The sequence below is a fragment of the Armigeres subalbatus genome, chromosome 1 (genome assembly GCF_024139115.2).
Source record: "Armigeres subalbatus isolate Guangzhou_Male chromosome 1, GZ_Asu_2, whole genome shotgun sequence".
In the NCBI taxonomy this organism is placed as follows: domain Eukaryota; kingdom Metazoa; phylum Arthropoda; class Insecta; order Diptera; family Culicidae; genus Armigeres; species Armigeres subalbatus.
Window position 1 is genome coordinate 253,353,504 of NC_085139.1, and position 13,953 is coordinate 253,367,456.

The window sequence follows — 13,953 nt, forward strand, 5'->3', positions numbered from 1 at the left end:
TTGGCAACAATCGAAATTTAAACCACATCTGTTTGACTTCCCATGCATCCTTGTGAAATTTTGTTCATTTCTGAGACATATAGTGAGATAACTAGTTGATTATTTGATTTTTCTATCGGAAAAATGGGGAAAATCGGGCAAAATGGGCACTTCCTGATGTCTGCGCAAAACCAAAATTCCACTACGAGATTCTACGCATTTTTTTACATTTTATAAGGTATATTGCAGGGCTCTACTGTAGCGGCCTTTAAATAGGTGCCATTTTGGGTCCCTTTTTTCCCACTGTGCAGCGTTTCAGCTGGTCAGTTGGGTCGGTCAATAACTGATCATTCGCGTCTTTCACAGGCATCGTTGCATTCATCTTCGCCCCGCTTAAACGTCGTGAGATATCGTAGAGGAGGCGAATGGCCCCGGTTGCTGCTGCTCTCGCTCCTTCGTCGGCCAGAGAGTCTGCCCACGCTCGCTTGTCCCGTCGACATGAGCGTTTTACTTCCTTCTGAAGAGCCGTGTATCGTTGACGGGCTGATGCCGATGACATACTCACGCGTGTGCGTGCGCGAACGCGTCTAAGACAAAAGAATTTCTTTTGCTGATATTCTGCTTTACGAGTGCTTGGACGCGCTCCGCATCGCTCGACGCGTCAGTATGTCATCGCCCTAAGGCTTTCGCTTCTCTGGTTTTTGATCGCTCTATCGCGGCTTTGGCTTCTCTTCGCTCCTCTATCTTCCTCCAGGTCTCATCGGTGATTCATTGTTTTCTCTGGGTGCGCAGTTCGCCCAGATTGTTCTCGCTGGTGGCGATGAAGGCATTCTTGATGGCGGTCCATTGGTCTTCCACGCTGCCACCTTCCGGAATATCTGCAGCACGCGTCTCCAGTTCTTCAACGAAGGACCGTTTCACCGTGGCATCTTCCAGTCGGCGTGTGTTGAATCGTCGTTCAACTCTCTCCTCATGTCGACGAATCCGCGCAATACGCAGGCGTATTTCGCCGATGAGGAGGTGATGATCAGACGCGATATCGGTACTACGTTTATTCCGTAGATCAAGAAGGCTCCGTTTCCATTTTCGGCTGATGCAGATGTGGTCGATTTGATTTTCTGTAAAGCCGTCACGGGAGACCCACGTGACCTTGTGAACCGGTCGATGAGGGAAGAGCGGGACCAACACTGCAGTGTTTGGAATGCTCCGTTCTTTGCCAGCCACCAGCAACTTAGTATTGACAGAGTTTATCATCAGTCCTATTCTTTCCGTCTTCCGTTACGAAAACCTCTTCCACTGCTCTGCTATCTACACCATTGTTGTCGATGTCATCCGCAAAACCAAGGAGCATGTAAGACTTGTTGATGGTGGTTCCGATGGTTCCGTTATTTTGCACACCAGAAATTTCTTCAAACTTCAAATCAAGATTTTTCGAGATTCCTCACAGGATTTTTTTTAAATTGGTCCAGAGGTGCAGAATTACCACAGGAATCGAGCCCTGTACTAGTTTTAATGGATATTTTTATTTTATAACGGTCTATTGGGGCACCGTGGTATCCCCGAGTTAAGTTGAATTGAATGTGTGAATAATGTTCAACCATCAGAGTAGTATACTATTTGGCAATATTCAACAGTGGCCATCAGTTTAATATTAGAAATAAATTGTTTGTGTCGAAATCAAATTAAATTACGAAAACTCAGATGATCATAAGATTTTTTATTTTTTATTTTGTTTGGTACTGGGCGTGACTAGCTGTAAAACAAATTCACCCGCAGTTTCAAATGCATGGGCGGATTCAAACAACAACCGGCTTCGCAAAGATCAGAATAGGAAGAAACCCTCCATTTCCCAATGTCTATTTTATCTTCATCAATCGTTTATTATTATATTACAAAATAACTGAAATAAATGGAGTGCTCATTCAAGGGTCGGAATCTAGCTGGGAAAACCGAGAAAAGCCAAGAATTGAACACGAGCGGGAAAGTCCCAGGAATGATGTGGGAAATTATCCGTCCATTCTAGAAATTCATCTATGTTTCCAGTGGTGTTGATTTGCATTTGTTTTCGTAGTTTATGAAGTTTAAAAACTATATGCCTGGTGATAATGTAGCACTTTCAAATTTGTTTCTTCAACTCCTCAGTTATTAGATACAATGGTATTTCATTGTATGATTCGTTGTGGGTATTGCAGATTCAAGCGGAATTCTAAAATTCAATAGGAATGTTTACTCTGTCATAGCCTGACACACTTCTCGAAACTTCCCTAAAAAGCAATAAAAAAATAACAGAATTTAAACATGGCTTTCATGGGAAAGATAGGACATGTACGACATAGCTTTAACAGATAAGTAGCGGTAAATTTCCCAATTCCCCATTGTTTATCGATACTGATGAGGCAAGCTCCGTTAAAATTAAATGCCTAAACGATCGAAATTAGATTCGTATCAGTTCTTAGTACTCATTGATTAGGTCGTCTAAGTTAGATAATCGCTGTAGATAATTGCGACACCGGTGATTACACAAAGAACCAGCTATAATTTTTGGATATTGTTAGACTTATGCTGGCAGAACGATCGGGTTCGCTCGTTTCCAACAGAACGAAAGCCAAACGCAAACCTTTCATTAAAGCTCGCAAAATTCGTGCACTCAATTATCGTAGCCCCTTTAAAATTCAATCGACCGACCTCGTTCGCGATTTGAAAATTTTACAATGCTTCAGACAAATCGCTTTTGACAGCCGGACGACGGCTCTTGAGTTCGTGCTGCGACTGAAACGCATCCATGACATAATCCGTAAGGCCCCCCACCCGCGCCGCCGCCGTTACCTTCCGCGTTTCTTCGAACATTCATTTCGCACCGAACGATGACGACGATGGTCCAACGACGTGTAAATAACCGCCGCCCCTTAGTTTAGTGGGCTTATGATGATGGTCAAGGAAAGTGTCGAAAGTGGTGAAGGTCGTTGTTGTTCCGCCCGCCGCCGCTCGTCATACCAGTGAAGCGGGGCGCGGCGACGACGTGTAGAGTGCGTTTGTGTAGCAACAAACGCAACAATCACTGCAGCAGCACGCCGAACAACGCCACCACCGATTTGTTGCGATTGCGATCGGTTTCAGCAGCCAGCTTAACGCGCGAGGACTGTCGTGGTGGAAGTGTGCGGCGGAGTGATGGATGCGGTTCATTAATTTTTCGTCAGACTTTTCGACTATTTCTCATCGTAGCGCGCGAATTCGTGCGTGCGGGATCGAGTCCGCGGCTCCGGTCAATGTTAGCGGCCGATGAAATGAGGAAAAGCATTACATTGGAGACCTTGGGGGCTCGAGTGGTTTGTTGGTTAAACGTCGAGTCGCATGTTTTTTTTTCGTACTTTGGGGCTTGAATAGAGCCAACTCGCTTTATTGCAAATAAAATATTCTAACGGATTTGTGAAAATCTTCCTTAGGATCAAATTTGAAATCTCTAAAACAATGTTCTGTCAAATACAATTCTAACAACATTTCTCCCTTCCTTTCCCCTTCTTGCAGATGAACGTGCGCGTCACGACGATGGACGCCGAGCTGGAGTTTGCGATACAGCAGAGCACCACCGGCAAGCAACTGTTCGATCAGGTCGTCAAAACCATCGGCCTGCGGGAGGTGTGGTTCTTCGGGCTTCAGTACACAGACTCCAAGGGTGACCTGACGTGGATCAAACTGTACAAAAAGGTGCGTACACTACTTCTAAGGACGCTCGTAGGTCGGTTTTTGTGCGCGTGGGTAGTTGCTAGGCGGCGGGGTGGCGTTAAAACGGAAACCAGTTTTGCATAATTCAACGAAGGCCCCCGGCCTGATCTATCGATCGCTAGTTGAGCCGTAGTAGAAACCGCCGTCAAATGATGGAGAAATTCCTTAGTTTACGATTGCAAACGATCGATCGGTGGTCGCGCGGTCGATGCCGGTGCGTTGTCGCTTCCGCTGCGCTCTGCGGTCACCGACCGGTGTTATTCGTTTTTTTCCTTTCTCATTGTTTTGCGTACGCACTGACTGGTTGGATTGTAGAGCTAATAGAAGTAGCTAGTTGATACGATTACAAATTTGCCAATAGAGTTGTTATGCGAAAGAGCACGATTAATTGATACATCAGTATGATCGATGTAGTTGGAATGCGTCCAACGTTTTCTGTTCGTGAAGTAATTTTAGGATGGTTAACAAATTTGCTTCTCTTGGTGAGGATCCGGAACGGTGGGTTCAGTGTGAGATCATCTTTGGAGGAGGATATATTTACACTGGGTGTTGTAATTGCATCTTACAAACGACAGTGATTAGATCATCCGCTATATGTGTACATCTGCGTATCAGAATAATTATTAGTTTATTGAAAATAATTTATAGCCTTCGCAGGGTTTGCGAATGGTTCCAATATTCTTGAAATAGTTGTTTTGCTACTGGAGAGTTTTCTTTTGCCTTTATTAGCGAGACTTTCCGCCCAAGGCTGGCTCGTCTTGTTGGAGAAAGTTCTTGTTTGTTAATTTTCGTTAATTATAACAAAGTATGTATATCTAAAATTGCAAGAAGATTGTTCTTGTGCAACATTCAAACTTTCAATTAGCTTTTTTCTCGATTAAGATTAGAAGGGTCAAGTCTAGTAAAAAGTACGTAGCCATAGCAATTGCGCCAAATCGAAACCGCCAGTACTAATCTACAAGAATTTCAATCGAAATTCGATCAAAATCCAATCTATATCTAACGCAAATTTAATCCAAATCCAATGAAAATAGATTTGAATTGTTATTGGATTGGATTGGATTTAAATTATATTCGGATTTAGTTTGTATTGTATTTGATCTACATTTGGATCGGATTCGAATTGGATTTATATGAGGTTTGAATTGGATTTGAATACTCATTGGATTTGATTGGAACATGATCTGGATTGAACTCGGGTTAAAACTGGATTGGATTTGTTTGAAATCTAGAATAGATTTGAATTGGGTTTGGATTGGATTTGAAGTGGTTTTGTATTGAATGTGGAATGGATTAGTAATAGATTTAAATTGAAAATGGGATGGATTCGGTTTCGATTTGGATTAAATTTGGATTGGATTTGGACTGGGTTTGAATTGGTTTTTGATTGAATTCGATTTGAATTGTGTTTGGATTAAATTTGAATTTTGATTGAATTGGATTTTACTTGGGTTAAGGATTCCAATAGGATTGGATGTTTTATGAAATGGGTTGAATTTGGATTAGATTTAGATTGGGTTTAAATTGGATTTGATGGAATAAAAGTGGATTGGATGTGAATTATGATTAAATTTTTATTTGATTGGAATTGGAAATTGGATTAGGTTTGGATTTGAATTACATTTGCATTGGATTTGGATTTAATTGACGCTGGGTCCTTAGGTCGGAGGTCATTAGGCCGAATGAGAAGTGGGGAGTGAGAAGTGAGTAGTGCGAAGTGAGGAAGAAGTAGATCGGAAGAAAGAAGTAGGAAGAAAAAAGTAAGGAGAAAGGAGACAAAAGAAAGAAAGAAGAAAGTAAAGAAAAGAAGGGAGAAAGAAGAGCTAATAAGAAAGAAGGAAGAAAGAAGAAATAATCAGAAAAATGTAAAAATAAAGAAGGAAGAAGAAAGAAAGAAATAGGAAGAATGAATAAGGGAGAAAAGCAGTATTATAGCCTTTACGTACACTTAGTGTACGAGAAAGGCAAAAAAGGAAGAAGGAATAATGGGGGAGCAGGAAGTAAGAAGAAAAAAAAAGGATGAAGCAAGGAGAAAGAAAGAAACAAGAAGAAAAAAAAAGAAGAAAAAAAGAAAAAAGAAGAAAAAAAGAAAAAAGAAGGATAAAGGGAGAATGAAGAGGGAACGAAGAAGAGAGAAATATAAAGAAAAAAAAAGATGGAAGGGAAAAGATAGAAGAAAAAAGAGTGAAGGAAGAAATAAGAAGAAAAATGAAGGAAGGAATAAAAAGAAAGATGAAGAAAGAAATGAGAAGAAATAAGGAAGAAAGAAGAAGGAAGCAAGGAGAAGAATGAAGGAAGAAAGAAGAATTAAGACGAACAAAAAATAAGAATAAAGAACAAAGAAGGGAAAAGAAAGAAGCCTTAAAAATAAAGAAGGGAAAAAAAGAAGCATAAAAAAAAGAAGGAAGAGCGAAAAAAGAAAGATAAAAAGAAGAAAGATAGAAGAAGGATGAAGCAACAATGGAGAAGGAGTAAGGTGAAGGAAGAACCTCCCCTTTTTTCCCTTTTTGCTTCTTTCTGCTCATTTGGCCTAATTACCGTTCAGCCTAAAGACCTTCGGCCTAATGGTCTGACGCTGATTTGAACTGGATTGGGATTAGGATTGGATTTGTATTGGATTTGGATTTGATTTGTATTGGACTTAGATTGAGTTTGGATTGGATTTGGATTGGATTTCGATTGGATTTGAATTGAATTTGGATTGTATTTGAATTAGATTTGGATTTGAACTTAAAATCCAATTCAAATTAAATCCAAATCCAATCCAAATCCAATCCAAATCCAATCCAAATCCAATCCAAATCCAATCCAAATCCAATCCAAATCCAATCCAAATCCAATCCAAACCAACCAAACCAATCCAAACCAATCCAAACCAATCCAAACCAATCCAAACCAATCCAAACCAACCAAACCAATCCAAACCAATCCAAACCAATCCAAACCAATCCAAACCAATCCAAACCAATCCAAACCAATCCAAACCAATCCAAACCAATCCAAACCAATCCAAACCAATCCAAATCCAATCCAAACCAATCCAAATCCAATCCAAATCAAATTCCAATCCAATCCAAATCCAATCCAAATCCAATCCAAATCCAATCCAAATCCAATCCGAATCCAATCCAATCCAAATCCAATCCAAATCCAATTTAAATCCAATCCAAATCCAATCAATATCCAATCCAAATCCAATCTAAATCCAATTTCTATCCAATATCAATCCAGTCAAAATCGAATCCAAACCAAATCCAATCCAAATCCACTGCAAATCCAATCCAAATCCAATCCAAATCCAATCCGAATCCAATCTGAATCCAATCCAAAACCAATCCAAATCCAATCCATTCCAAATCCAATCTAATCCAATCCAAATCCAAGCCAAATCCAATCCAAATCCAATCCAAATCCAATCCAATCCAAATCCAATCCTAATCTAATCCAAATCCAATCCAAATCCAATTCAAATCCAATCCAAATACAATCCAAATACAATCCAAATCCAATCCAAATCCAATCCAAATCCAATCCAAACCAAACCAATCCAACCAATCCAAACCAACCAAACCAATCCAAACCAATCCAAACCAATCCAAACCAATCCAAACCAATGCAACCAATTCAAATCCAATCCAAATCCAATCCAAATCCAATCCAAATCTAATCCAAATCCAATCCAAATCCTATCCAAATCCTATCCAAATCCAATCCAAATCACATCGAAATCCAATCCACATCCAATCCAAATCCAATCAATGTTCAATCCAAATCCAATCTAAGTCCAATTTCAATTTAAATCCAATTCAAATCCAATCCAAATCCAATCCAAATCCAAATCCAATCCAAATCCAATCCAAATCCAACCAAATCCAATCCAAACCCAAATCCAATCCAACCAAATCCAATCGAAACCAACCAATCCAATCCAAACCAATCCAAACCAATCCAAACCAATCCAAAGTCCAACCAATCCAAACCAATCCAAACCAATCCAAACCAATCCAAACCAAACCAACCAAACCAATCCAAACCAAACCAAACCAATCCAAACCCAAACCAATCCAAACCAACCAAACCAATCCAAACCAATCCAAACCAATCCAAACCAATCCAAACCAATCCAAACCAATCCAAATCCAATCCAAACCAATCCAAACCAATCCAAACCAATCCAAACCAATCCAAATCCAACCAAACCAATCCAAACCAATCCAAACCAATCCAAACCAATCCAAACCAACCAAACCAATCCAAACCAATCCAAACCAACCAAACCAATCCAAACCAATCCAAACCAATCCAAACCAATCCAAACCAATCCAAACCAATCCAAACCAATCCAAACCAATCCAAACCAATCCAAACCAATCCAAACCAATCCAAACCAATCCAAACCAATCCAAACCAATCCAAACCAATCCAAACCAATCCAAACCAATCCAAACCAATCCAAACCAATCCAAACCAATGCAAATCCAATCAAACCAATCCAATCCAACCAATCCAATCCAAACCAATCCAAACCAATCCAACCAATCCATCCAAACCAATCTAATCCAATCCAAACCAAACCAACCAAACCAAGCCAAACCAATCCAAACCAATCCAAACCAATCCAAATCCAATCCAAACCAATCCAAACCAACCCAAATCCAATTCAAACCAATCCAAATCCAATCCAAACCAATCCAACCAATCCAAACCAATCCAAACCAACCAAACCAATCCAAACCAATCCAAACCAATCCAAACCAATCCAAACCAATCCAAACCAATCCAAACCAATCCAAACCAATCCAACCAATCCAAACCAATCCAAATCCAATCCAAACCAATCCAAACCAATCCAAACCAATCCAAACCAAACCAATCCAAACCAATCCAAACCAATCCGAATCCAATCCAAACCAATCCAAACCAATCCAAACCAATCCAAACCAATCCAACCAATCCAAACCAATTCAATTCCAATCCAATCCAACCCAAACCAATCCAAACCAATCCAATTCCAACCAATCCAACCCAACCAACCCAAACCAATCCAAACCAATCCAAATCATAATACAACCAAACCAATCCAATCCAAACCAATCCAAACCAATCCAAACCAACCAAACCAAACCAAACCAATCCAAACCAATCCAAACCAATCCAAACCAATCCAAACCAATCCAACCAATCCAAACCAATCCAAATCCAATCCAAACCAATCCAAACCAATCCAAACCAATCCAAACCAATCCAAACCAATCCAAACCAATCCAAACCAACCAAACCAATCCAATCCAATCCAAACCAAGTCCAATCCAAATCCAATCCAAACCAATCCAAACCAACCAAACCAATCCAAACCAATCCAAACCAATCCTTTAAACCAATCCAAACCAATCCAAACCAATCCAAATCCAATCCAAACCAATCCAAATCCAATCCAAATCTAATCCACAACCAATCCAAACCAAATCCAAATCCAATCCAAACCAATCCAAACCAATCCAAATCCAATCCAATCCAATGCAAACCAACCAAATCAACCAAACCAATCCAATCCAATCCAAACCAATCCAAGTCCAATCCAAACCAATCCAAACCAATCCAAATCCAATCCAAATCCAATCCAAACCAATCCAAGTCCACCCAAACCAAGTCCATCCCAACCAATCCAAACCAACCCGAACCCAATCCAAACCAATCCAAATCCAATCCAAATCCAATCCAAATCCAAACCAAACCAACCAAACCAATCCAAACCAATCCAAACCAATCCAAACCAATCCAAACCAATCCAAATCAATCCAAATCAAATCCAAACCCAATCTAATTCCAATCCAAACCTAATCAAAATCCAATCCAATCCAATCCCAAATCCAATCCAATACAATCCAAATAGAATCCAAAATCCAAATCCAAATCCAAACCAAATCAATCAAACCAATCCAATCCAAACCAATCAACCAAACCAATCCAAACCAACCAAACCAATCCAAACCAATCCAACCAATCAAAATCCAAATACAGTCCATATCTCATCCAAATCTAATCCAAATCAAAAACCAAACCCAATCAAATCAATCCAAATCCAATCCAAATCCAATCCAAATCCAATCCAAATCCAATCCAAATCCAATCCAAATCCAATCCAAATCCAATCCAGATCCAATCCAAATCCAATCCAAATCCAATCCAAATCCGATTCAAATCCAATCCAAATTCAATCCAAGTCTAAACCAAATCCAATCCAAATTTCAATCAAATCAAAGTCAAATCCTAATCCAATCCAAATCAAATCCATATCTAATCCAAATCCAATTCAAATCCAATCCAAATCCAATCCAATCCAAATCATATCCAATTCCAATCCAAATCCAATCCAAGCCCAATCCAAATCCAATCCAATCCAAATCCAATCCAAATCCAATCAAAAAAAATCCAAATCCAATCCATATCAAAACCAAATCCAATCCAAATCTAGTCCAAATCAAATCCAAATCCAATCAAAATCAAATCCAAATGCAATCCGAATCCAATCCTAATCCTAATGCAATCCAAATCAAATCCAAATCTAATCCAAATACAATCCGAATCTAATCCAAATACAATCCGAATCCCATCCAAATACAATCCAAATCTAGTCCACACCCAATCTAAATCCAAATCCAATCCAAATCCAATCCAAATCTAATCCTAATCCAATCCAAATCCAATCCAATCCAAATCCAATCCAAATCCAATCCAAATCCAATCCAAATCCAATCCAATCCAAATATAATCTGTATCCAATGCAAATACAAATCCAAATTAAATCCGAATCCAGTCCATATCTAATCCAAATCCAATCCAATCCAAATATAATCTGTATCCAATGCAAATACAAATCCAAATTAAATCCAAATCCAGTCCATATCTAATCCAAATCCATTCCAAATCAAATCCAAATCCAATCAAAATCAAATCCAAATGCAATCCAAATCCCATCCAAATGTAATCCAAATCCCATCCGAATCCAATCCTAATCCTAATACAATCCAAATACAATCCAAATCCAATCCAAATACAATCCAAATACAATTCAAATCCAATCCAAATCCAATCAAATCCAATCCAAATCCAATCCAATCCAAATATAATCTGTATCCAATGCTAATACAAATCCAATCAAAATCCAAATCCAGTCCTTATCTCATCCAAATCTAATCCAAATCAAATCCAAATCCAATCAAAATCAAATCCAAATGCAATCCAAATCCCATCCAAATGCAATCCAAATCCCAACCGAATTCAATCTAATCCTAATACAATCCAAATACAATCCAAATACAATCCAAATCCAATCCAAATCTAGTCCACACCCAATCCAAATCCAATCCAAATCCAAATCCAATCCAAATCCAATGCAAATCCAATCCAAATATAATCCAAATCCAATCCAAATCCAATCCAAATCCAATCCAAATCCGATCCAAATCCAATCCAAATCCAATCCAAATCCTAATCTAATCCCAATCAAATCAAATTCAAATTCTAATTCAATCCAAATTAAGTCCAAATCCAATCCAAGCCCAATCCAAATCCAATCCAATCCAAATCCAATCCAAATCCAATCCAATCCAAATCCAATCCAAATCCAATCCAAATCCAATCCAAATCCAATCCAAATCCAATCCAAATCCAATCCAAATCCAATCCAAATCCAATCCAAATCCAATCCAAACCAATCCAAACCAATCCAAGCCCAATCCCAAACCAAACCACTCCAAATCCAAATCCAAATCCAATCCAAATCCATTCCAACCAATCCAAATCCAATCCAAACCAATCCAAACCAATCCAAACCAATCCAATCCAACCAACCAAACCAATCCAAACCAATCCAAATCCAATCCAAATCCAAATCCAATCTAAATCCAATCCAAATTCAATCCAAATCCAATCCAAATCCAATGCAAATCCTATCCAGATCCAATCCAAATTCAATCCAAGTCCAAACCAAATCCAATCCAAATCCAATCCAAATCTTAATTAAATCAAAATTAAATCCTAATCGAATCCAATCCAAATCCATATCTAATCCAAATCCAATCTAAATCCAATCCGAATTCAATCCAAATCCAATCAAAATCCAATCCATATCCAATCCTAATTCTATCCAAATCCAATCCAAGTCAAATCCTAATCCAATCCAAATTAAATTTAAATCCAATCCAAATCTAATACAAATCCAAATCCAATCCAAATCTAATCTGTATCCAATCCAAATTCAATCCAAATCCATTGGATTTTAAATTCAAATCTTATTCAAATCCAATCCAAATCTAATCCAAATCCAATGTAAATCTAATCCAAATTCAATTCAATTCCAATCCAAATCTAATTCAAATACAGTCCAAATCTAATCTAAATCCAAATTCAAATCCAAATCCATTCCAAATCCAATCCAGTTCCAATTCAAATCTAATTTCAAATCCAATGCAAATCCAATTCAAATCAAATCCCAATCCAGTCCATATCCAATTCAAATCCAATCCAAATCCAATCCCAATCCAATCCAAATCTAGTTCAAATCCAATCCAAGTCGAATCCAAATGCAATCCAAATCCAAGTCAAATCCTAATTCAATCCAAATCAAATCAAAGTCAAATTCTAATCCAATCCAAACTAAATCCAAGTCCAATCCAAATCCAAATCCAATCAAAATCCAAATCCAGTTCATATCTAATCCAAATCCAATCCAAATCCAATCCAAATCTAATCTAAATCCAATCCAAATCCAATCCAAATTTAAATCCAATCCAAATTCAATCCAAATCCAATCCAAATCCAATCCAAATCCAAGTTAAATCCTAATCCAATCCTAATCGAATCAAAGTCATATCCTAATCAAATCCAAATTAAATCCAAATACAATCCAAACCCAATCCAAATCTAATCCAAATCCAATCCAAATCCAATCCTTATCATAATCCAATCCAAATCAAATCCAAATCAAATTCAATTCCAATCCAAATACAATCCAAATACAATCCAAATCCAATCCAAATTCAAATTCAATCTAAATCCAACCCAAGTCCAATCCGAATCCAAATTCAAATCCAATCCAAATCCAACCCAAGTCCAATCCGAATCCAATCCAAATTCAAATCCAATCCAAATCCAATACAAATACAATCTAAATCCAATCCAAAAGCAATCCGAGTCCTATCCTAAATCAAATCCAAATATAATCTAAATCTAATTCAATATCAATGCAAATCCAATACTAATCAAATCTATATTCAAGTCATATCCAATCCAAATCTAATTTAAGTTCAATCCAAAACCTATCCAAATACAAATCCAATCCAAATTCTATCCAAATCCAACCCAAATCCAAAGCCAATCCGAATTCAATCCAAATTAATTCCAAATCCAATTCAAATCCAATCCAAATCAAATCCAAAGTCAATCAAATTAAAACCAAATCAAATTTTAAACCTATCCAAATCAATTCTAACTCATATTCAAATTCAATCCACATCTTATCTAAAACCAATCCAAATCCATTTGAAATCCAATTCAAACAAAAAATAATCGAATCTAATCCACATTCAAATAAAATCCAGTCCAAATCCAATCCTAATTCAATTCAAATTCAAATCAAATATGAATCCTATGCACATCCTATCCACATCTAATCCAAATAATATCCAATTCCAATCCACCTAATCCGAATCTTATCCAATTCCAATCCAAATCCAACACGTTTTTAATCGGTATCAAGTCCAGTCTAAAAATAATTGAAAACCATGCCAAATTCAATTCTAATCTAATCCAAATCCAATTAATTCCAAATCGAATTCAAATCCCTTTATAAAATATTCAAATCCAATTCAAATCTTTCCAAAGCCATTCCAAAACCCATCCATATCTAGGGTAAAAGTTATCCAATTTCAGCAAATCCAATCCAAGTCTATTTTATATTCAATATATGCACACATTTCTTATATTGGACTTTTCGACTGCTATGTAGATCACTGCATCTGTCATGCTCATAGTATACTGATGCAGATGCTAGGGGTGTTCAATGACAGAAATCGTTAAATTTGTCGAACTTACTTAAAAAATAGTACTTGTGCAGCAAAATTCATAAAATAAATAATAATCTAAATGTACCTAAAATCCAATTGTGCTCAAATTTGCGAAATCATTCTTTGGAGATCGAAGAAACTTGCGCCAGAGTTTCAGGAAATTTTATCATTACACCCCCGCTTC

The 13,953-nt window shown here is 37.8% G+C and overlaps 1 protein-coding gene across 4 annotated transcripts in view; it reads left to right on the top strand.

Annotated features, from left to right (window-relative positions):
• Positions 1-13,953, top strand: part of LOC134206731 (moesin/ezrin/radixin homolog 1-like) — a 176,074-nt gene that overhangs the window by 128,581 nt on the left and 33,540 nt on the right. For all 4 annotated transcript variants that reach the window (XM_062682458.1, XM_062682460.1, XM_062682457.1 and 1 more), the window contains one exon: positions 3,505-3,684. In XM_062682458.1, the coding sequence (XP_062538442.1) occupies positions 3,505-3,684 (180 nt within the window). The remainder of the gene's footprint in view (positions 1-3,504; positions 3,685-13,953) is intronic.